We start from the raw sequence: 25,715 nt of genomic DNA, 5'->3' as shown, positions 1-25,715 counted from the left end.
GTATCCATGGCATGGGACTCAGCATCCAGGTTCACTTTCCCCTCCATTAGGAAATATGCTGAAACTGGTGCTCCTGACTAGAATACTATTCCCAGGGCATAAAGGCACACCTTAGCTGCTTCTTGCTGTTGATTGGCATCTGAACCTTGTGTACAGGTATTTAGAGAATGGGGGTGCACAGTGTGTGCTGCATTATGATGTTTTGATTTAATATAAGTGTAATGGATACCATTGTTTTTATCCTTATGTACACTGTTATGTTGTGCTCCACTCTGAGCCTGCTTGTGGGGAGAACAAACTACAAGTCTAATAAAATAATAATAATAAATAATAGGCGAGTGGATGGATGAATATATGTGCACCTCAGCCTGTGAGATCAGAAGGGGCTAACCAGATTTTCCTGGATGCAGCCCAATCCACAAGTCAACAGCAGAATGACAGTCAGGAAATGGAAGGGGTTGGCATTGCAGGAGTTGAACTGAAAAACGTAAGAGGAGGTAGCAGCTTAAAGCATTTTCACAAGCGATGGATGCTAAGAGCACCTTTAAAGGACAGAGTTCCAGAGGAGTTAGCCATCTTAGTCTGCAGTAGCAAAATAGCAAAGAGTCCAGTAGCACCTTTAAGGCTAACCAACTTCATTGTAGCATAAACTTTCGAGAGCTACAACTCTCTTCGTCAGATGCATCTGACAGACAAGAGTTTCTTTTTCATTTTCATAAAAGGGGGATCAGCACTCATGGAACGAACATTTCTTCCATTTTCAAAAATCTATCTGTTTTGCATCCAAAACAAGATGACAAAACTGTGTCCATAGTGCACTGGTAATATAAATTTTTTTGAAAATTTTGGAGCCCTCCCTTTTTCAAGAAAAAATGGAAATGAGGAAAAATGGGATTATATGCAATACTTTCTTATAAAAAGGTTTAACAGCATAAAATGCGTACTTTATAACAGCATCTAAAATTATACTACTTGGCATATTTAGGGAATTTATAAATACAAGTGCCTAAGACTGCAATCCTGTGCAGTTACTCCAGTCTAAGGCTATTGATTTTAATGAGTTTAGACTAGAATAACTCTGCATAGGATTACACAGTTTTCTATAAACAAATTTGTGACAGAGAGAAATGCAAACTGCACCCTCCACTATTATAGCATATGCATCTGAATTTTTGCCATCTGAGAGGTAAGGGGAAAAACGAAGATTAAAAAAATATAGTAAAAAGTGTATTTGGACAGAAACAGCCTTATACAGGCACAATAGGTAGAACTACCACTATATTGGGATATTGATTTAAACTTGATCTCATTGAGAACACAGATCTTCAGTGATATATTATGATACATATTATAGTATGTTAATTGGGAACAAAATCAGTCACGTTTAAACAATGAACATATTTTTTTAAAACGCATGGTATATAAGTATTATTATCAGGGCCGTTGCTAGGGTTTCTGGCACCTGAGGCGAGATACCTACTTGCGCCCCTCACCCCATGTGCACGCGTGCTCCAGCCCAGTGCGATGACGTCACTTGTCCACGCCGCCTGGGCGCCTGGCTCGCTGGGAGCTGAGCTGAGGCAGGCAGCAGCAGCAAAGAGGTGGAGAAGTGAGCGGGGATGCGGCCCGCTTCTGGGTCGGGGGGATCGTTGGGGGCCAGCACGGCACCTTCTTCAGTTCAGCGCTTGAGGCGGCTGCCAGCACTGCCTCCATGGACTATTATTTAGTGCTGTAGGCTGTCTTAAATAAAAATCTTTATGCTATACACATGACTGAGTAATGCCTTGTCTTAAAAAACATTCCACCCATTTCAAGAGAAAATATTTTCTGTAGCACTTTTTTTCAGAACTCTTTGAAAATTTCCAAAATAATTTCCACCACCACCCCACCAAACTTTCGAAAAAAGTCAAAGTCATTTCTCCCTCTGCCCAGTTTTGTTCTGGGACTTCACATCTCTATGCATGGGAAGCAATATCTCTCAACTTTCTTTCAGGTCTCTTTAAAAAATTCTGTCTATTCTTAATCATGAATGGGTCACTCCTGGAAAAGGGTTGGATCCTATGCTTTGCTGAAGGCAGAACTTTTGTGTGGTTGAAGGAGCCTTACTCCAGCGGAAAAATCATATTCAGCCCAAGGAAAGCTATATACTGCCTGTGGAACTGCTAGTTTATAGAATTTAACATGCTGTGTTAATCTGAGAGAAAAGGCAATATTTTGATGTAAATTCTCCTTGATGTGCTTTTTTTCAGTCTACAGATGTAGAAAATAAAGTTTTGATTTAAGCATAATTTGCGGAAATGGCCTTGTGGCCTACCCTGCTTCTGCTGTGAAGAGTTATGTGATGCCCAGAGATTTTCTCTGCTGTATGTAACTCATAGATGTATGTAATAGAAGGGACTGTTTTTTACCTTGGCCGTAGATTTGGAAGTCTTATGGTTCCTCCTTTTCTGGTTTGTTGTGGGATGGGAAACCTAACATAAGCAATCCAGAAAGAAGAGGAAACAAATGTGTTGGGTAGGAGCACTGATATCTAATTTTTGAAGTGAAATCTGTAATATCAGCAGGAGAACCAGCTGAGCTTCATTAAAATGCCATTTCAAGTCTCTTGAACAATGAACTAAGGGAGTAGAAGGGGAGGTAGCAAATATGGGGGATTAGTTTAGCTCCACATGACTTTAATTTAGCTCTCAACTCCTGATTCATTGATCAGGAACAACAAAGCAGCTGATCTTTAATCAAAAATCTCTGGACAATAATCCCTGTTTTAACAGGACATTGGAATTATACCAATGGGCCCGGCCAGATAGGAATATAAAAACAAGGGAAGCCACTTGATGCAATCAAATCTGCCTGTGTCAGATTGCTCCTCCACAAACACCATTCTTAGCTCCCCCTGCATTTCTTACCTCATTGCTTAACCTATTATTAACCTAAACCACATTTTCTTCCCAGCAGTTTATTCATTTGAACAGACCATTTGACTCTCCTAGTCCTTATCATTATTCTGAAGCATTTCAGAGGATCCAGTGGTCCTTCTGTAATGGTGGAGAAGAACTCCCTATAGATCCCTCCATGATTCAAGAACAAAGAGAGACCCAGTTACTTCCATAGGTGGCTTCTGCCCCCTAGCACTCCACCCCACATCTCCTACTTAAGTGCTTTACAGCAATTTTGCAACGTGAAGTCATAAGGTTTTGGAATTTTTTTTATCCCTGTTCTATTTCATCAGCTCCAGCTTGCAGGAGATGAGGAAGTGCCAAGCACGATGACATCCCCTCATGGGTTAGTGTTTACCGCAGATGTAGGGAGGAAATTCAGGGCTCTTCATGGCCTTGGCCCCTTGTGTCTGTGCAACCGCCTCTCCTCCTGGGTTCCACCGTGTTAGCTTCACTCATCTGAACAGGGCCTTCTGCAGATACCACCCTGCAGTTGGGCAAAATCAGCAGCTGCCCACACATGTGCTTTCTCTGTGGTAGCCCCCACCTTATGGAATGGCCTTCCTGAGGGAGTCAAGAAAGCGCCCACTCTCCTGACTTTCTACAAACTATGCAGAAATGATTTATTCAGGAGGGCTTTCTACCCAGATAATAGGGCAGTGTCATAAGAAATAGTTCAGAGAGATGCCTTGAGAGGGACAAGGACTATAGACTATGCTGTTGGGTACTGTCTACTGATGTAGATATGCTCCTGCTAAGGAGTTTCCACATTGCTAACCATGCCATGTAAATTAGTTATATGTTCTTTCAGAAAGATTTCATCTCTATGCTCAACTTTATACTCGTTTTCAAATTTTCTGCTACCATATGCTCTTGTATCTGCTCAATGAATGTCCTAGCTGTTGTTCGTTATTGTATTTTACTCAGTGAATGGTCTAGTTGTTGATCATAATGCATTTCACTTGCACTGTGTAATCTGCCTTGGGTCTCTAAATAAATAAATAAGTAAATAAATAAATGCATGCACAGTGGCAGCTGTGCATTTAAAGCAATTTGGAGTTTCACACTAAGCATCCTGTGTTTTTTGATAACCACTGAAAAGAGGGCCCAAAGGCTGAAAGTGGAGTTATGTGGGTTCAGGTAACTAGTTGTGTCATTAGAAACAAGTTCTTAAAGGGGTTCCTGCTGAAGATAAACTATGATTTTTATTTTCTTCTTCATGTCACTTTTTGGGTTTTCGCACCTGAATGCAAAGGGCGGGAGAACGTCTCCTATAATCAGTAGTCCTATTGTTTGAATGATCACTTCTGCGAACTTCTACCTATGAGTGCACACCTGAACTGATCTCTGAATAAAGTTTCTTCAACCAATGCACCTGCGTGCTTGCTGTGAGGGGCTTGGGGATCTAACTGCCAGGGACTTCCACCCTAGGACTGACAAAGAGAAGCAGAAATGAGAAAGCTCAACCTCCAATTAGAGTGGGCATTTAAATGCCCTGTAAAATAATGGTTGAAGCTTCCAACTCCACAGCAATGAGTTCTCCTATACATACCAAGGGCGGGTGAAATCAGATTATGATATAGTGATATTGCTGATATGGAAGGAAGTGTAGGAAGATTTTACATAGAAAAAATGTGATGGAATTGCACTTTGTGGAACCACGTGAATAAGCCTGTAGGCTAGAGTTTGGCGGTAATATTAAGGCATAACACCTGACTTCTGTAAAAACCTGTGCAATTTAGGCTGGAGTTTTCAGCTGGAGTTCCTGCTCTTTCTTTCTATGTAGTGATGCATTCCTCCTGAGAAGTTACAGAAATGACTCAGCAGGCACCCTGGTTATTATCTCAGGCATCCAGGTGGGACATTTACAATACACCTTGCACTATGTAATCATTACCTAGCTTCTCACCTGGCGGTAGTTTTCACAAATACTGCTTATGGATCAAAGGCTTGTAAAATGTGGTGTGCAAGTGCTATTGGCTATCAAAGACCTCATGACCCATAGGGAAAAATGAAAGTTTAGAGGAAGGAATAGAGTGTTTCTTGTCAGGCTGGGGACGATAAAGCCTTTTTCTCTCTTGCAGTTTTCGAAGGAGAGGCAGATTATGGACAGTGCCCCAGAAAAACTGAAGAAAGAGCTGGAAGAGGAGCTGCAGCTGAGCAGTGAAGACCTGCGCAGCCATGCCTGGTACCACGGACGGATTCCACGGCAGGTGCGTCCAATCTTGATCTCTCGTTCAGGCATGGTTCTGAAGACAGCTTCTGTTAGATTATTTTTTCCTTCCTTCATTTCTGAACTCAGAAACTTCACAATTCCATTCTCCAGCCCTCCTGTTCCCCTTCTCAGCAAATGGGATCGAGTCTATCAGGAATGTGTATATGGGTGTAATTGTGTGCACACTACAATTATTAGGGGGATTTTTTTTAAAGTAGAGAGGAATCCTAAGCAGAATCCTAGCCTCACAATCCTGCCCAAGTCTGTTTGATGGGGCTTATTCTCAGGAAAGTGTTCTTACGATTGCACTGTTTGGGCCAAACTAAATGTTACAGCAGCCACAAGTCTAAATGGTGGCCGCTGACACCATTTTAGAGGTGAATGTAGCCATTTAAAAATGGTTGTGAGGATCAGGCCCCTGGTATTGAGGCATGCGATCTTGTCTGCCTCCCCTCGCCTTATCAAATGCCGAAACAGTGCCCTCACGCCCCCCCCACCCGCAATTTGCCTTGTGGCAATTTTTAAATGGCTAATTGTTCCTCTAAAATGGCATCAAAAACCACAGGCTGGACTCATGGCTACTGTAACGTATAGTTTGCTCTTAGTGTTTAAATCTGGGAGGAGGAAGTGTTTATGTATAGAACACATAAAGAGATATACAGAGCCAGGAAGGGACATGTGAGTGCTGATATGGATACAGTCCAGGCCCAGCTATTTCCCCATGTAGTGCAGTCATAAATGGTACAAGATGCCTATATCCCATTCCCTTTTGTCATCCCCTCATCCTGTTCATGAGGCAAGGAAGAGAGAATCTGATCCTCAAAAAGCATGCCAGAACCTGTGGCCTGCTCTAACCTATTCCAGCCTTCTGTACATTACATAGTTCTTTCCTGAACCCAGCTTTTGATGCTGGCAATTACGGGTACTAAAATAACCCTTGTGCCATGCCTTAAATATATATCTCTGTATATATTTTACAAAACAGGACAGTGTGATCAGTGTATCAGTGGGTTTGCCGCATAAGTACAAAATCTGCTGCCGGGCAAAGAATTTGGTATTCTATTCTGAGAAGCACAGCTTTCTATTTAAAAACAAACAAACAATTTTTAGCTTGTCACAGCCCGGGCACTTTGCCCTTCCCTCTGTTGCTTTCTGTCACTCCCGTCCTTGAGAATAAAGTTCCAAATTTTTTGAAAACCTGAACCGTGATTGCTGAATAAAATGTCTGTAAAATGTACCAAATATATTTAATTTATGTAATTCAGTATGCCCGCAGGATTCAGTAGCAGGATGTTTATCTCAATGATGTATGGAATCTGGCTGTGGAAGTGGATTAATTCTAACGTAAAAGGAAATGAATGAACATGGGGCAGTGAGGAACACTGACTCGTCTGGGATTTGGAGACTTAAGGTGGCATCCTAAGCAGAGTTACATCCTTCTAAATCCATTTAAGACAGTGGGCTTAGCAGAGTGTGACTCTGTTTAGGAGTTAATGCCGTCGAGATTTCAGTGTGGTTAGACTGAAGCAGGAAGTTTTCAGTAACAAGTCTCTTGGTCTTTACCAAAAATATTTGTGTTTTCTCTCAAGATGTGTCAGAAAGTTGTCATCATTATTTTAATTTAATGCACTGAAACAGCATGAGCTAGAAATCAAAATGCACATCTTCTGACTTATGAAGATCCACAAGGCTGACAGTCCTGGAAACAATTCAGAAAAAGCAGAACTCAGCAGCCATTTACTTTACGTATCTATTACGACTGAAAAAAAGATATATAATTAAAATACAGTAATTTAAGTTTTTGAGAAATTTTACCAGAGAAATGTAATGAAAACCAATATGTTAAACCCCCTGAAGCAATTTATTTGTTTATTTACGTAAAGTATTTATATCCCTCCCCTCAGCTAAAAAGCTGGTTTCTGGGGTGGCTAACATCCTATCAAGACCAGTTTTACATTACAATGGTGAAAAGTTAATCTGAATTTAAAAATCGCAAAATTCCCATATCTGGAAAACATTAAAAACCGAAGTTTAAATAGCATAAAATCAAAACAAGCAGAGTTAAAATCTAATAGCTGCTATAATGCAGAGGGAGAAGATAAATACAAATTTTAAAATGTCACCTAAAAGCCTGGGAGAATAAAAGAAGTTTTCACCTAATGCTTGAAAGATAGCAGATCTGACACCAGGCAGTCATCCAAGGGGAGAGCATTGCAGAGCTGGAGGCATTGGGACTGAAGAGGCCCTGGTCCCATGGGTTGCCCATCTTACCTCTAAGAAAAGAGGCAGAGCCGGGCCTCCAACGATGATTTCATGGTACAATGGAACCAGACTGACAAACGGGAAGCCAACAAAGCTGTTCTAATGTGGTCTCTAGAGTCAACAGACCCATTGGGTTCAGCATCAGTTGAAGCTTTTGGGCCGTCTTCCAAGGACATTACAGCAGTCCAACCTTGATTTGATTGGGGCATAGACAGGGCTTTTTTTCTGGGAAAAGAGGTGGCGGAACTCAGTGGGTTGCCCTCAAAGAAAATGGTCACATGGCTGGTGGCCCTGCCCCCTGATCTCCAGACAAAGGGGAGTTTAGATTACCCTCTGCGCCGCTGAGTGGCGCGGAGGGCAATCTAAACTCCCCTTTGTCTGGAGATCAGGGGGCGGGGCCACCAGCCATGTGACCATTTTCAAGAGGTTCCGGAACTCCGTTCCCCCGCATTCCCCCTGCAAAAAAGCCCTGGGCATGGATAACTTTGGCCAAATCACACCTCTCCAAAGACTGAGGCTGGCAAAGAAGCTGAAGTTGATTACAAGGACAGTGGACCAGAGAGGAGATTGTTGTTTCCATCTGAAGTCTGGAGGTAACAGCATCCCCAAGGTTGCCAACTCTTTCTAATAAACGTTGAATGAGTAGAAACAGACAGACAGAGCTTTTCATGTACAAAGTTGAATAACTTAACCTGATAATTGCTTGCTGATCAAAGGGCCAGCTAGAGTTTGGAATCAGAATCCCCAAGCTATGAACTTCAGCCTCATTCAGAACAGCTGATACCTCAACCTTGGGTTAACCCCATTTTGACCAACAGCATGTTTGCCTTATATGTGTTCGGTTTCCATTGGCTGGCCCTCATCCAGCCCCTTATCTCTTCCAGGGAGCAGTCCAAAGCAACCACCAGTTCACCTGATGTAGACGAAAAAGAAAAATAGAGCTGGGTGTCATCAGCATATGTAGGTAGCTTCCTACTAGGGCACTTTGAGAAAGAAGTGGATCTCTTCCCACCCCCGCTGTAGCTTTTTCCAAAAAACCCTGGATTGAAGCATGGTGGGAAGTCTTGCTTCCCACAGAGTGTTGCTGTAAGCTGCGTAGTCCTGCGCTGTCATAGCTCTGCAATCTCATTCCCACTGTGATGCTTAAGGCTCCTTCCCCCTCCCATTTTGATCACACTATTTCCCTTTATAGACTGTTGTTTGCACCCAAAAGTAAATGCCAAAACAAGGAACTGCGTTAGTTATGTAGCAGCAGAAAGTAGATTATTGTGTGGAGCCTTGGAGATTAACTGATTTACTGTGAAGGGAGCTCTTGCAGGATACGTGATTAGTTGCATTAGAGGGACCGGAAAGATATCAGATATTCATATGCGACTTGAAAACAAAATGATCCAGGGGAACAGTAAGGCTAGCTGAATGTTCTCTGCTTATTGAAACACTGCACATTGGAGTATATCACATATCCAAAAGGCAATTAACTTTTGGGGGAGAGAGAGCGAGAGAGAGAGAGAGAGCCACAATCCTTAGCGAAACCTTTAGAAAGATTAACATTAAGGGGAAAACAACGCAGAGTCCTATGTGCCCTCTAATTCATAACACAGTTCCCTCCATAGAAGTAAATGAGAAACCTTGTGCGGATGAGCTGGGTGCAGTTAAGGGTCAGCTAAGACAAATGGGCTTGTTTTGACTTCAGGGTAACAAGAATCCAAATGATCTCCTCACTTTGGTTAGGCTATCTTTTGCGTTCCACCTCCATTCCTAATCCAGTCAGAGTTTCTGCTGACCAGGTAATCTTGATGGTTTTTACAAGGCACATGTATAAAACGGAGGATGTTTTTGACAAATTTATTGGTAGCAGTTCAGATTCCAGCATCTGACAAAGACAAACGAAATATAGTTCTAGTTAAGACAGAATATTTATTTATTTATATTTATTTTATTAAATATTCCACTTCTTTCCCTAAGGGGACCCAAAATGCCTTACAATAATGGGGGGGGGGAACCCACTACAGCATATAAATAAATCAATAAACAAAACAATGAACTATGGGTGATTCAAGTCTAGCAGCCTCAATAGCCCTGACTAGCTTGAAAGCTAAGGGTTGAAAATGTTTAGTGCCTGGATGGGAGACCAGGGTTGCTATGCAGAGGAAGGCAATGGCAAACCACCTCTGTTCATCTCTCGCCTTAAAAAGCCCTTGAGGGGGTCACCATAAGTTGGTTGCAATTTGACAACACTTCACTACTGTTATACCACTGAAACAGACACACTGAGATGAGCTTGAGAAGGGAGATGAGAGGATGGTCTATAACCCAGTCCTGTGCATACACATCATAGCCAGCATGGTGTAGTGGTTAAAGTATCAAACTAGAATCTAGGAGACCCTGGTTCAAATCATCACTCTGCTGGATGACCTTTGTCCAGTCACATGCTCTCAGCCTGACCCACCTCATAGGGTTGTTTGTGAGGATGAAATGAAGGAGAGAAAAATGATGTATGCCGCTTTGAGTCCCCATCGGGGAGAAAGGTGGTGTATAAATGAAGTAAGTAAATAATATTCACTAAGAATCTACTTCAAGTGTGCATAGAACTGCAGTGTTAGCCAGTTTTGCTGAATATTGATCCAAAATTGTGCTATATTACAAGGAACTATAATCATATTCCAGAGAATATCTTTAATGTTTTTTCTTTTATATTTCAAATGTATGATCATTTTCGATAGATGTTACATTTTGAACTTCAATAAATAAATGAGTGGTAATAAAAAAGATGTGTGGTGAGGCCTTCAATAAAATAATGGAGGAAAAAACTGCCTAGAGAGTCCAGTATGGACTAATCTTGTTTTGATTCAAAGTGCATTTGGTTCTCTCTTTTAAAGCTGGCTGAAAGCCTCATTCAGAGGGATGGAGATTTCTTGATTCGGGACTCTCTCTCCAGCCCTGGGAACTTTGTCCTTACCTGCCAGTGGAAGAACATCTCTCAGCATTTCAAGATCATCAAAACGATGCTGAGGCTTAACGAAGCTTATTGTCGTGTTCAGTACCAGTTTGAAGATGAAAGTTTTGACAGCATCCCTGGCCTCATTCGGTGTTATGTGGGAAACCGTCAGCCGATATCCAAGCAGAGTGGAGCAATTATATTTCAGCCCATCAACAGGACTGTTCCCTTGAGGTGTTTGGAGGAAAAATATGGTGTCTGTCCAGTGCGACAAAGAGAGAGCAGCACTCCTGAAGGAAAAGTAGAACCTCCCAAGAGACTCAGCCTTAATATGTGCAGTCGGCAGGCCCAGGAGCAGAATTCAAACCAAGGAAACCTTTTGAGGTACTGCCAGCTTGTCTCATAAAAGACCTGATTATGCCTCGACTATGGTTGATTTCCATGAGGTATTATTTTAAAACACAATTTTTAAAGTGTAACTACAAGGTTAAATAGATAGATCAGCTTAGCTGATTGACTGGTGAGGGCTTGTTTTAATCCATGCTTCTGAGATTGAAGGGCACTTAAGTTTATTTTAGATGCTGTCTACTACACTGTCTAGGAATAAAAAATAGAATATTTTCTTTCAGTTGTATTTTCATATGAACTACATTATTCTGAATCTGACCACTACTCCACCAGCTCATTACTGTCTACTCTGACTCAGCAGGTCTCTAAAATCTCAGGTAGAACAAGAGCTTTCCTGACATCTCCTACCAGAGACCCTTTAACTTCAAAGGCCAAGGATTGAACTTGGGAACTTCTGGATGCAAGGCATATGTCCTATCATTGACTTATGGCCCCCTCCCTTTCTTTCTCGCGTAGCCTTTGAACAAACAATGCTAGTCACAGATCAGTGTTTTCCAAACTGCGGATAGCTGAGAACTGCTTCTACATTAAAACTGGAGGAACTATTCACTCCTAAGTATAAGACTTCTTTTCCCTGAGAAGATCCAATGTCTCTATGTTTGTGGATGAATCACTAATCAGGGCGTTCCTCTGAAGGCATTATCTCTCCATTGGGAGGGATTGATCCAACCACACCTAATGCTAGTTATTTTCTCTCAGCAGTGACACAGGAGAGAGACAGGGAAGTTTTGCATTGATGCCTTAGAGTCACAGACACCTGTAATTGTGTCCCCCAGTATGTTGTTTGGGAATTGCTGTCATACATGCTCATGACTGTGAGTGTATTTGTGTGTGTGTGTGTGTGTGTGTGTGTGTGTGTGAGAGAGAGAGAGAGAGAGAGAGAGAGAGAGAGAGAGAGAACACTACGTCTTGTACTGGTAAGCCTTCAGAGCATGTGACCTCCCCCCCATTCAAATGTTGCTCAGGGCAGCAGAGATATTAGGATTGATGGTGTGCAGACAAACCAGCCATCAAATGGGATTGGCATTCTGAGAGGAGATCAGTCTGTGCCTCAGCAGAGAGTCACTGAGACTGAAGAGCCAAGCCAAATTGTCCCTGGTGTCACCTGCCACCTGCTGGTAGCAACACTGCCCTCTGTCTACCATGGTGCCATTGCAACAAAGCAGAGAAGAGGCCAGGAGCTCTTCCTGTTGGCACAGGGGCCAAGTCACGTGGCTTCTGCTGGTGATAGTCACTGGCTGAGATTTGTGGTGACTTGCAAAAGGTCCTTTCCCCTCTAACATTTAGTTAGAACGTGGTGGTCGGAGGAGATAGGGTCATGATGAGCACAAGTCTGAAACTGAACAGTGAATTACATTGTACCATTTTCCCTTTTTTTCAGAAACAAGGAAAAGAGTGGCAGCCATCCAGCATGTTTGGATCACATGCAAGAGAAAAAATTCCCTCTAAAGGCCCACCAGTCAGAAAGTTACCTGCCAATAGGTATGCCTGGCCAGTGCTGGGGGATTGGAGGGAAGGAAGCATTAATTTTAAAGTTCTCCTTAAAGATGTGTATGTTTCTGTCTTGTTGTAACAGACAATGGCCTCAGCAGTGCTTCCTTAGTTTTGAGAGAAGGGTTTTCCTTCACGTTCCCATCTGCAATCCTACAGTGTCACCCTAAGTAGAGTTACATCGTTGTAAGCCCATTGTCTTCAGTTTTCTTAAATGGAGTCATTCTTCTTAGGACGGCACCGCTTATTTGTGCTACAAGAATGAATTGATGCAATTCTGGTAACATCAGTGGTTAAAAGTGTGAGCCGTGAATCAAAACACTCCAGGTTCAAATTTCACCTCAGCCAAGAACTCATTAACAAGTCTCCCTTATAGTAATGTTGTAATAGGGTGATCAAGCAAGTGCATGTGAAGCATGACTCAAATAAGTGCTATAGAAGCAATAAGTATTATAAGCAACAAGTTAGACTCTTGTTAGTATGAGAGCTAGTGTGGTGTAGTGGTTGAAGTGTCAAACTAGGACCTGCAAAACCCAGGTTCAAATCCCCACTTGGCCATGGAAGCTCACTGGCTAATGGTACAATCACTTTCTCTCAGCCTAACCTACCTCAGTAAATCAATAATGCTAGGAAAAGTGGAAGGCAGTGTAGGAAAAGAGGAAGACCTAAAACGAGATGGCTTGACTAAATAGAAAAAGCCACGTCCTCCAGTTTGTAGGATCTGAGCAAGTCTGTTAATGATAGGATGTTTTGGAGGACTTTCATTCATAGGGTCGCCATGGATCGGAGGCGCCATGGGTCAGAGGTGAACACACACAACCTACCTCAAAGGGTTGATGTTGTGAGAATAAAATGGAGGAGAGGACAATGATGTAAGAAAAGTGGGGTATAAACAGTGGTGAAAAGTGCCAACAAGTCGCAGGCAACTTATGGCAACCCCTTAAGTTTTCAAGGCAAGAGACATTCAGAGGTGGTTTGCCATTGCCTGCTTTCCTTGGTGGTCTTCCATCCAAGTACTAATCAGGGTTGATGCTGCTTAGCTTCCAAGATCTGACGAGATCAGACTTGCCTGGGCCATCGAGGACAGGTGAGGTATAAATACCTAAATAAATAAACAATTGGTACTTAACCTCTGCTACACACTTCTTGTTCCAACTGTTGCAGTCATTTTGGGAACCAAAGGAAGAAGAACAATTCATGAGTAACACAGATACAAATGGAGGCAGGAACGGCAGCAGGCTGACAGGCCACTGATTTGCTCACTGCTGAGATGCTGGAAGCACAGGAAAAGCACGCAAGGCAGTAATGTGGTTATGGACACAGAACTGAGCTTCCTGAGAATCATTTCATTTTGTAAAAAGCAAGCTGCTAGATCTCAAAAATATTCCTGAAATGTATGGACAGTATTGGCAGAAGCTTCTGATGTCAGAATGATGGTAGACTAACCATGCAGTCCTAAGCACGGTCACTCTTCTGAGTCCATTGACTCTGTTAAAGATTGCACTGTACAGCAGCTTCAGTACCTTGCATAGCTTTGTTATTCCTCCCCATGGCTAGCAAGGCCAGAATAAATCTGTACCAATTTCAAAGCCAGAAGGGCTTGGTCGCAGTAAATTAGTAACAAAATTGTGCATTATGGCATGGATTCTAACCAGCGCAAGTGACATTGTAGTTGAAGAAGACAGCTTCCCCACTCCACTGCAGCCTTCTGTGACTTCCCCCAAAATGCTCTCCTGCGGGTCAGTGGACCCCCTCCCAGAACAATAGGGGGGCAATGTAGGGAGCTACAGTGGGATGTAGAATTGGTAAAAATTGTCATTCACTTCTCCAGAAATGGGAATGTAATTTCATTCATGGAACTGGAACAGCTGTTTAGGGTCTCAGCCAATAAAAACTGTAGAATAAGAGATAACAGGCATATTTTGCTTGATTTTATACAGATTTTAGTATGTTGATTATCTTCTAGATGAAGAATTGTAATTGTTTTACCTTCAGATGGGTAGCCATGTTGGTCAGCAGTAAAATATCAAGATTTGAGTCCAGTGACACCTTAAAGACCAACTAGATTTCTAGGGTATGAGCTTTCAAGAGTCAAAGCTCACTTGAGTCTGAATTGCACACAACCCTTAACATTATTGGCATTGTTAGTGTTATACTTCTGGGCTTGAGAGGAGGTGAAGGGCATCATTCACTACTTGGTGGTGTGATCCATGATGCCTGAATCAGCATCGAAATGAAGGAAGAATGAGAGAAGTGAGAGAACGGAGGAGTGTAGGGTCTGGTTTTTTCCCTGTGTGCTTCCTCTCTTCTCTTCCCATCACCCAAACAATTACAAGAAACCAGAGTGCCAAAGATGGGATGAAGAAGGTGGTGGCAGGAGTAAATGAGAGTCCTTTCCCAGTCCTGTATCCCTGTCAAAGCAGCCTTTGGAAAAGGAAGTAGGCTGTGAGGGTCTGGTGTGTATAGGGGTCTTGGAAGGTATTTCCATGCGTTCTGAATGCAATTGGCTCTGAGCCATGAATGATGCCCTTGAAGTTCATTCATGTCATAACTCTGCGTGTGCTTAGGCTCCCTTTCGGGAACATTTTCTTTCTATGCAAAATGTGGTGCTCTTTCTAGTGAGTCACAAGACCTTGTTTGTACCACTACCCATCAGATCTGGTTACGGAGCTGCTCCTATTCCCAGCCCTGGAAATTTTCTCTCTCTGACAGTACAGCTTATATATGCTTCAGGGATAAGCAGATATTATCACAGTCACTAAAGTACAACGTCACAGTGCAGCTGTCTGGGATTTGGGGGTGGGGGAGGATTGGCAGAGTTTGCCACTTCACTGCCTCTCAAGATGCATCTTAAATCACACAGTGTGTGGCACTGGGAAGAATTCAATTTGAAAAAATTATACCCCCCAGGATACAATGACAATCAGAGAAAGAAATGCATGGCCCAAGGTTGGCTTACAGTGTTAGCACAAACATTGTATTCAGCTTCAGAAAGTCCCGAGGAGGGGAGTAGCCTGGGCATGAGCTTCCCTATGCTAGAGCCCGATTCCACATGTTTTGCAATCCCCATAGGACTCATTGGAGCCCTGTTTATTCACTTGCCCCACCTTGGCATATGCACATGTTGCACACCAGGTCATTAGGTTGTGTGTATATGCTTCCCATATCTCTATCGAGCCCTCTTTCCCTGAGCTGTGCAAGTTAATCAAGAACTAAATCTTCAGTAACTGCACAGCCCACAGAAGGGAAAGGGCTGCATATAGATCTGGAAGAGGCACACAGATTCTCTGTTCCTTGCAGAGAGAGAGAGTTTATTGCATAGGGCCAAAGGCCATTATAATCGGAAGAAAAAAATAAGAATCAGAGGAATCAGTAGCTGTGAATTTCCTGTATTGTGCAGAGGTTAGATCAGATAACTCTTGGGGTCCTTTCCAGCTCTGTTTCTCCAAAATACAAGAATTAACAGAGATGAAAATGAGAGAAAAATTTATTTGAAAAACCTGACCCAATGACACAAACACATAAGTCATACCACAATGTGTTACGTCTCAAGAACAGCACACAAATTTTCATGACAGCCAGTGCATACAAAGATACTAGGCGAGTGGCATATGACCTGACCTGCATAGCCCAGGCTAGTCTAATCTTGTCAGAATTTGGGAGCTAAGCAAGGTCAGCCTTGGTTAGTAATTGGATGGGAAACCACCAAGGAAGACCAGGGTCACTATGCAGAGGCAGGCAATGGCAAACCACCTCGGTTAGCCTCTTGCCTTGAAAACCCTTGCAGGGGTTGCCATAAATCAGCTGCAACTTGCTGGCTCTACACATATTGCACACAAGTGACGTATGGATCTGTGTCAGCTAGGAGAAAAATAATTTTCGCCATCATTGGACACAATGATAAAATAGCCACGAGAAATGTAGACCTGGGCTCTGAGTGAAGAGGGCAGGACAGAAAATAATGGGGAAGAGCCTCCAGCTGTATTCTATGCAATATCAAGCCCTGCTGGTTCCAAGGGGGCTTGTGCACGTGTGCTGGGGTGGGGAGGAGAGGAGAGAGAACAGGGCATGCTTGACAATCTCCGAAATCAAAAAGTACCCTTTTGATCTTCCTGTAGCTTTTACAAGACCACTTCACCATATATAAACTGAAGGGGGGGATTACTTTTTAATACCTTTATTGTATGGGGTGGGGGGAAATGCTTGTATTATGAGTGTGGTCTGAAGGCACATTATATGGCAACCTTTTTTAACACCTGGGCTGTGTCCAGCATTTAGAACAGGAGCCTTTTGTTGCAGGGAAGAAAGGTGGGATATAAATAAAAGAAATCCAAAGTCCAGAGGTCAGTACCTGTGTGCCTCCTCATCCTTCACCTGCTAAATTTGCCTGAATCTGAAAGGAAGCCTACCATAGTTCCTGCCCCCTTCATGGACCCTGAAAACCCTATCCTTTCCCTCTCTCTTAATTTTGGTAATTTGTCACTTTGTTAAAATTGTATTTTGTTTTTGTTTTAAACCCCAGGTTCAAGGAATCCAGCTCAGGGAACTGAAGCTGAATTAAGCCCTTGCCCAAAGTCTCCAGCATACAGAACTGGCAGTGAACCTGCTCTGAGCCCGTTGATGTTTCGCAGATTTGCCTCCGAATTGCAAATCAATGATACTCTCAGGGGTTCGGACAGCCAGCTGTACCCTCGGCCTCCACCCAAGCCCAGTAAAGCGCCCTTTATGAGGCCGCCGCACTGTTCAGAAGTGCTCTATTGTGAACTTAACACGCCTGTTCCCACAGACAGTAGCATGACAAAGCAACCTTTATGTCAGAAGAATAGCTTTGTAGAGCATCTGACAGCTAAGGAGAATGGGATGCATTCATCCAGGAATTCGGAAACAAGCTACTTGATCCTGGGCGACACTGATTCTTTGTGCTCTGTGGATCCACAAACAACCCAGACTGAAATGGGCAAAGAGAGCAGCATATTTGTCACACCCGTTCTTGAGATGGTCTCCAGTTTCAGGCCGAATGCTTTTGAGTCCAAACTGCTCCCCCCAGAAAACAAGCCCCTGGAGATGGCAATGTTAAAAAGGGTGAAGGAACTGCTGACAAACAATGATGCAAAGATTATTGCTCTGCATATACTGAGAATGGATTGCAAGGTAAAACTAAATCTGTGTTTCCTTTAACAAGGCAAATGACAACAACAAGAACTGACCTGTTCTCCCCCCCTCCGCCCCCGCAAACAGCCATGTTGGTTCAGTCCATCTGTCCTAGCGCTTTGTCTTGCACAGTAGACAGAGGCAAAAATATATCTGGACCTTTTATAAGTGTGACCCATGAACAGAATATACTGAGATAGCTTTTGCTTCTGCATGCATATCCCCAGCCGACTAAAGAGCTGAGGAAGTATGACATCAGTGTGGCACTTCCAGCTCCCGATCCAATCTAGCATCCAGAACCAAGGATGGGAGAACCACATAGGCCACTCTGAGCTCCCTCTGCAGAAGAGCAGGATAAAAATATACTAGATGGATGGTGTGTGGCCTTAGGATGCTTCTATACTAGTTGTTTAGTCTAATTGCCACAATTTGTTCACGCTTTTAAAATTGACAATACGGATTACGCAGTGGTCAGCTTATTGCAGGCCAATATTTTCTGTGGGTTTCCCCCATGACTTCCAATCCTGATTTGTGGTAGCTTTTTGACTTAAAATGTAGCTGCAGCATCAGTCCATCCAATGTCTACAGTCAAAATCCTATTCAGATTTCCCAGGCCTACTGTTCTCTTAAAATATTTTCAGCCTTACTGATTAATTACTTTTTCTGCCAGCTGGTGCTCTTCATAAAGGAGGCTTGAGATCTGAGTTTTTTATTTTCTAGCAAGCCAAGTCACCGATGTTTGTTTCCCCCCCACGCTTTTCATTGCCATTATTTTGTAATCACTTTAGGATGATAGTAAGATAAAACAAACAGTTAAGAGCTGTGATTTGGCCTTGCTACTAAGTTTTAAAAAATAACACTTCTTCCTCCCAAGAGCTAATAATTAACTATTTATTCATCAGTGCCACAAGAGAAATGTCCTACCAGGAATGAAAAGGAAGCAAATTAAACTAAAAACAAAGGAATGAAAGAAGTACAGGAAAAACCCTCAGTGAAGGAGATTCAGAGTAGACATATGGCAGGATCTTGCTCTTGGAGTAGGCACTGCCACATTTTAAAAGGGAAATGTAGCGCTATTATCAGATGCTATATGGGATCTGCATTTCAGTTCTCCTTGCACCATAATGTGGAATTTTTCAGCAACAACAACAAAAAGTCATTCTGTGGAACTACCTTTGGAAAGATCAGTTTGGGTCATCTGTTCAGGAGACAGATAGCAGATGACTGGATTCAGCTTTATGAGCTCTGCAGGTAGTTGGTGCTATCCACTAATAGTTTGACTAATGCTTACATGCTCCCATAGAGCTGGATCAAGGCTGTGGCATGCTATCAGCCCAGAAGGAAGTGCTGCTGTCACTAGGCAAACAGGTAGCTATTTTTATATCTAGGTAAATGGTTAATTGGGGGGAAAAAACTATGGCTGAATGGAGGAGGCAGATTTGGCCATTGTCTGATAAGGCTGTGAAACTATGAGGTTTCCTCTCCCAAGGCAAAAGCTAGGATTAAATGGCCACTGGGAATGTTTTTTTGTGTCTGTGAAAGATAAAATGGCACAAGGAACAGATGAACATCAGCCCTGATGTTCATGAGAGGCCTAGAAATGGTTCTGGGTTCTCTAGTGGTAGGTGAGGGTATAAAACCTAGAATGCAGCATGCAGAGGGGGGGCACTGTAGATCCCTCCTCAGTTGTGATGCAAGCCCAAATGACATTTGGCTCCCTCTGGTGGTTACAGGGGAAGTTGGCAGCTGAATATGAGGCTCCTCCTGACCTACTCTGCTCTCTAATGGAACTACCTTGAAATACATGGAGCTATTTCCCCTTCACAGGAACAACACTATTTGGCTTTTACTGGCAGCGTGTTTTGTAGCGACTATTCCAGAATAGTAGTGCAGGAAAGGATGAGAGGCAATATTGTCAAGGACCCTTAGCTCCCTGCAAAATAATAAAAGATTATGCAGAATACAGAACAATACCAAAGCCTCAACTCCTATGTATCCTAGGCAGGGCTCATTTCGAGGGGGAACACGCAGGAACACAGTTCCGGCAGTTCCCCAAAGAGGTCACATGTCAGGTGGCCTCGCCAATCTGACTCTCGGCCATTTTTGGCCCGTTTCAGCCTGGATTGGGGACGAAATGACCCGGATTGGGCCTCTGACGGGTGGTGGATCACTCTCCCACTCAGTAGCAGCCCAATCCTGACCATTTGGGGCCCTTCGGCCATTTTCAGCCCCTTTTTGCCATTTTGGGCCCAATTTTGGCCCTGAATGGCCAGGGTTGGGTCAAAAACAGCCAGGATAGGTGATGTCAGGGGGTGTGGCATATGCAAATCAGTTATGCTAATGAACCACTTCCAGCGATGACAAGGGGTGTGGCATATACTAATGAGTTATGCTAATGAATTATGCTAATAAGTTCCTCCAGCTCTTTTTCTACGAAATGACCCCTGGTCCTGGGAGGTTTTCCTATGTTTGCAGTCCACAAGCACAAAACAATGCATTAAAAAAAATTACAATGTGACCTACCTTGAGTCCATCACAGGGGCAAACAGGTTAAGAAGGAAGGAAGGAAGCATAGCTTCTGTGCTCTGCAAAGAATTATTATCACGATAGCTCCTAACATCTGTAGTGATATTAAGTACCTTTTAAAAGTTGTGTTTCTGAGGTGCTTTTGCTGGTGAAATTAATGTCTAGAAGCATTTGGTATCATCTAGATATCCCCTTTTTCTGCATTAAAACAATCCTCTTTTCCTGCTGTGGCCTATTTCTCACATTCTTTCCATGACAGTGACCTTTGAATCCTTGCCTGACACCCTCTAAGTGTTAAGTGGCATTATCTCTACCCGCCTTCTCAAGGTTATCTCCCTTCTTTCTATCCTCAGCTCAGTGTCATTACCTTGAATGTGCCCCCATGCGCCTCCAAGCAATTATGGGCTTATTAGAAACAACAGCCTGTTTGATGATTCCGTAAATCATTTGGCATGAGCTGATCTGTGACTCGAGTGAGAAGATCTTTCTGGCAATCCTCATTATTTGGGAGCTCTCTGCCCTGAGAGCCTAATCTATATTTAGGTCCCATTTCAGCGGGGCATTGGAGGAATTGCCTGTTTCCTGACACCACATTTGTGTCACAGGAGAGTCCCCCAATGAGATCGGTTAAGCCAAATAGCCTGTTGGGCACCTGATTAAGCAGAGGAGATAATTGAACTAATGACACTTCTTGCTACCTGCCGACAGTGCTAAGGGGCTGGAGGTCTCTCATGAGGATGATAATGGATAATCCAGTAAAATATGTCTGCCATTATGACTTACAGTGGCTATTGGTAGATGTAAAATTTGCCACATATAGATTGTTATATTGTCATGGGATTAAGGCTGTAAGCAAGGCCCTGCCTGCCTCATAAATGTTCCTGCAGTGATATTTGGGAGGGGGAGAATCCGGGCCAGAAAATCCCTTGCAAGACCTAGGATATGCATAAGCGACTTTAAACCTTGAACAGATCAACGAATGGAGCAGATGGCAAAAAAATGGAGCACTTTTGTGTACACCCCTGTTGGTTATGTACATCCCTCTTTGTTGTGAGAGGGCTGTGTTATAGCCAGCTGACTGGGAGGGATGGGCCATTCAAACAGTTGGGGTTCAACAGGATGGATAATACGGTTACCATCTGCACAGAGAGAATCAACACTCAGAAAGATAGGGAGATGAGTGGGAAATGAGTACTACAAAATTCTAGGGAAAAAATGTAATTGGCCACATCCTCCCAACATTGGACTTAAACTTATGGGAGTTCTTTCCTATGGTGCAGCGTGCCTTCTGGTGATGCAAGAGCCCCTTGCACTGACAGAAAGCTCATTTTACCTGAAGAAATCACCACAGCTAGCAGAAGAGTCATAGCATCCAACCCACCATCTTGTTGTATTAATTGCAAAATCATCCGCAGACATCCTCTGGTAGGCCAGTCTTAAATCTTAGGAACATAAGAAGCCCCTGCTAGATCAGACCAGTCATCCATCTAGTCCAGCATGTTGTTTCACACAACAGTCAACTAGTTGCCAAACAACAGGCCCTCCTCCCTGCTGGTGCCTGCCAACACTGGTATTTTGAGGTTTGTTGCCTCTGTAGACAGAGGCCGTTTCCACACACGATAAATAATCCACTTTCAATACGCTTTAGTGCACATTTGTAACTGATTTTCCATGTGTGGAACAAAAAATCCACTTCTAAAGGATAACTAAAGTGCATTGAAAGTGCATTATTCAATGTGTGTGGAAACGGCCAGAGACTCCCTTCAGTCACTGTGGCTAGCAGCCCTTGGTGGACCTCTCTTCCATGAATCTGTCTGACCCCCCCAACCCCCGTTTAAATGAATTAACCATTTTTTAAAGCTATCTGTGCTCAAGCCACCATTGCCCTTCGTTGGGAATGGATTGCCGTTTAATTACTCATTGAGTAAAGTAGTGTTTCCGTTTGTCTTTCCTGAACCTATTTGCCAGTGATCTCTTTGGGTGCCCCCACGTTCTAGTGTTATGGGAGAAGGAGATAAAGCTTTCTATACCTCCTTTCTCCACTCCATACCTAATTTTATAAAATGGCTATTATGTCTCCCCTTAGCAATCTTTTCTAGAATGAAGTGCTCTAACTCGTTGATCGTCTTGGTTGCCCGTTGTACTTTTTCCAGTTCTGTGATATGGTAACCAGTCCAGAACTACACAAAGTATTCCAAATGAGGCTGCACTGTAGCTTTACACAGAGGCATTACAATACTGACAATTTTATTTTCAATGTGTTTCTTAATAATCCCCAGCATAGAGTTTGCCTTTTTCACTGCTGCTGCACACTGGATTGACATTTTCATCAAGATTTCCTTTACAACCCCAAGCTCACTTTCAATATCAGTCCCAACCAGTTCAGACCCCACCAGCATATATTTAAAATTAGGATTTTTGTTCCAATATGCATCACCTTATACTTACCCATACTGGACCTTGTTTGCCATGTTGTTGCCCACTCCTGTAGCTCTTCATAATTTGCCTTTAAGACTAACCAATTTTATTTTAGCATAAGCTTTCGAGAATCAAGTTCTCTTCTCTGACGAAGAGAACTTGATTCTCGAAAGCTTATGCTAAAATAAAATTGGTTAGTCTTAAAGGTGCTACTGGACTCTTTTTGATTTTGCTACCACAGACTAACACGGCTAACTTCTCTGCATCTATAATTTGCCTTGGTTTTCACCATCCTGAATAATTTTATCTTGTCTGCAAACTTGGCTACTACTGCTCAGCCCTGATTCAAAATCATTTATGAAAAATTAAATAGCGCCAGTCCCAATATAGATCCTTGTGGGATCCTGCTGCTCAGTTCCCTCTAGTGTGAGAACTGTTCATTCATTCCTGCATTTAACCAACTTTTAATCCATAAGAAGACCCTGCTATGGCAGACCACCTAGTTTTTCACACCCCCTGTCACCCCCTTAAACCTCCCTTCTCTGGTTTGGGGTTTCCCAGGCATATAAAGGTTGGTTTCCGGAAGTGACATCATCATGCCTCTCCAGGAGCGCACACACGCTTTGTGCACATGCAGGGAGATTAAATCAGGTAAGTCTTGGGTCCTCCCTCCCTCCGGGATAGCATAGGGACCTGGGAACCCTACTCTTATCCCATGACTGCTAAGCTTAATCAAGAATCTTTGGTGAGGGAACTTTTCAGAAGCATTTTGGATGTCCAAGTAGATGGTATCTACTGGATCACCCTTATCCACATGCTTGTTAACCTACTCTAAGAGGCTGGTGAGGCATGACTTCCATTTGCAGAAGCCATACTGATTTTCCCTCAACAAACTTTATTCATCGATGTGCCTAATAATCCTTTCCTTAATAACAGTTTCTACTAATTTTACCTGGAACAGATGTTAGGCTAAGTGCCTGTAATTGCTTTGATCCCTTCTGGACCCCTTTTTAAAAATTGTGATGACATTTGCTATTTTCCAGTCACCTGGCACGTAAGCCAGTTTAGTGACAAGGTATATATACTTGTTAGTAGATCAACAATTTCATATTTGAGTTTTGTTAAGACCCTTGAGTGTATGGCATCTGGACTTGCAGACTTACTAGTTTTCACTTTGCCTAGTAGTCCTAGACCTTCATCTCTCATCACCTCAATTTGACTCATTTCTTCAGACAACCTTCCTAAAAACAGGGGCTCTAAAATGGGTATTTGTTCCACATTTTCCACTGTGAAAACAACTGCAAAAAATTCATTCAGTTTCTCTGCCATCGCTCCATATTCCTTAAGCGATCCTTTTATTCCTTTGTCATCCAGAGGCCCAACTGCTTCACTGGCTGGTTTCCTTTTCCTAATATATTTGCAGACTTTGAAGCCAGTGGCACTTTAGAGATCCACCAGATTTTCAGGGGGAAAGCTTTTGGGAGTCAAAGCTCCCTTCTTCAGGGCTTTGACTCTTGAAAGCTTATACCCTGAAAATCTGGTGGGTCTCTAAGGTGCCACTGGACTCAAATCCTGAAGTTCTCCTGCAGACCAACATGGCTACTGACCTAATATTTGAAGAAATGTTTACTCTTTTAATGTTTTTGGCCATCCACTCCTTAAATTCTTCTTTTTCTTGCCGTATTGTCAATTTACATTTGTTTTGCCAGAACTTGTGCTCCTTTCTGTTCACCTCAGAGAAACCTTCCACTTTTTAAAGAAATCGTTTTGCCTTTTATGGCTTCTTTGACTTGAGTCTTTAACTAGGCTGTTGTCTTTTTAGACTTGGTGGTACCTAAAATCCAATTTTAGGTTCATTGTGCTGCACCCTACTGCAGAGAAATGAGCAGTTTGTGACATTACTGAAGGCACCACTCTTTGTGTTTGACCAAGAATTTCTAGATTGTGGGACAAAAGTTCATAAACCCCAGAAAGCGCTTCGTTTAACTGGAAAACATCTACTGGTGGTCCCTGGCCCTAGGGAGGCTTGGCTGGCCTCTACCAGGGCCAGGGCCTTTTCGGTCCTGGCCCCAACCTGGTGGAACTCTCTGTCTGAGGACACTTGGGCCCGCCAGGATCTTGTATCATTTACGCGGGCCTGTAAGACAGAGATGTTCCGCCAGGCATATGGTGGAGGCTAATTTTTAGCCCATCATTGCCGAGTCTTCCACCGGTCTCTACAAGGGGTATGGAGAGTCCACTCCCGCTGGTTGCCCCAAAAAGGGCACAGTATTTTATCTGTTTTTAAATTGATTTTAAGTTGTATTTTAACCAATGTTGTACCTTGCCCTGAGCCCACTTGCGGGGAGGGCGGGTTAAAAATAAAATAAAATAAAATGAATGAATTGCAAGGCCACTGCACTCCACTGATCTGCAGACTATTGCTAAGTATGCCTGAGAGACAGGCATATTGACCTCATGATCAATAATGAGATAATCGTCCAACTTCTGCTAGGATTATCAAGTAGCAGCTATCACCAAATATTTCTGACCAGACTGACAAGTGTTTATTGATTTCTGGAAAATTACAGGCTTCTAACATGTTTCAAGACAGCTTCCAGCATTAATTGTAGTAAATAGACAGGCTTGAATAGCCCAGACTAGCCTGAGCTTGTTAGAGCTTGGGAGCTAAGCAGGGCAGACCATGGTTTCCTATTTAGCTAGGAGACCAAGGAAGACCAGGGTAGCTCTGTAGAAGGAGGCAATGGAAAACCACCTCTGTTCATCTCTTTCCTTGAAAATCCCATAAGGGCCCCTCATAACTTGGTTGCAGCTTGATGGCACTTAATTATTATTGTTTTTTCTAGCTAGAGCTACTGTGGTTTAGTGGTTAGACCTGGGTTCAAAGCAACATGTGAATCTCATTGGATTCACATTGGATGACCCTGACAGTCAACCTAACCTACTTCACAGGGTTATTGAGAGTATAAAATGGGAAGAGGAGAGCTGTGAAATCCTTGGAGAAAAGGCAGGCTAAAAATGTAACAGAAACTTATCACACAGTATCAACTGAATTTGTGTGAAAATGTTATTTGAAAAATGTGCCCCCAACTCAGAAAACATTTAAAATATACACTTCTTTTTTTCTTTTTTGAACTGTGAAAGATTGCTCCTTAAGGGTTTGGAGTTCTGTAGAACAGGCGCTCAGTTGCCATCCTACCCAAGTAAAGGCTATGACTATAAATGTGAGGGGAAGGCTCTCTGATGAACAGCTGTTAAGATTTCCTGGTGCCAGCTGGTTTAAAAAATGGTTTAGACATCTCTTCTACCTTTAAAGCAGCTAAATACATAGAGCTTGGAGAGTTAAGTTCAGAGACCGATTGTATTGTAG

General features: G+C 42.9%; 1 protein-coding gene across 4 annotated transcripts in view; it reads left to right on the top strand.

Annotated features, from left to right (window-relative positions):
* BCAR3 (BCAR3 adaptor protein, NSP family member) overlaps positions 1 to 25,715 on the top strand; it is a 131,554-nt gene that overhangs the window by 95,889 nt on the left and 9,950 nt on the right. For 2 of the 4 annotated variants that reach the window (XM_054981583.1, XM_054981584.1), the window contains 5 exons: positions 5,021 to 5,149; positions 10,293 to 10,735; positions 12,141 to 12,241; positions 16,773 to 17,401; positions 22,907 to 22,996. In XM_054981583.1, coding sequence (XP_054837558.1) covers positions 5,021 to 5,149; positions 10,293 to 10,735; positions 12,141 to 12,241; positions 16,773 to 17,401; positions 22,907 to 22,996 — 1,392 coding nt within the window. The remainder of the gene's footprint in view (positions 1 to 5,020; positions 5,150 to 10,292; positions 10,736 to 12,140; positions 12,242 to 16,772; positions 17,402 to 22,906; positions 22,997 to 25,715) is intronic. The other 2 variants (XM_054981582.1, XM_054981585.1) reach the window with 1 other exon arrangement.

This window comes from Eublepharis macularius, chromosome 5 (assembly GCF_028583425.1).
Source record: "Eublepharis macularius isolate TG4126 chromosome 5, MPM_Emac_v1.0, whole genome shotgun sequence".
Lineage (NCBI taxonomy): Eukaryota > Metazoa > Chordata > Lepidosauria > Squamata > Eublepharidae > Eublepharis > Eublepharis macularius.
Note: the sequence above shows the minus strand (reverse complement) of the source record. Positions and strands in the feature narration are given on the sequence as shown.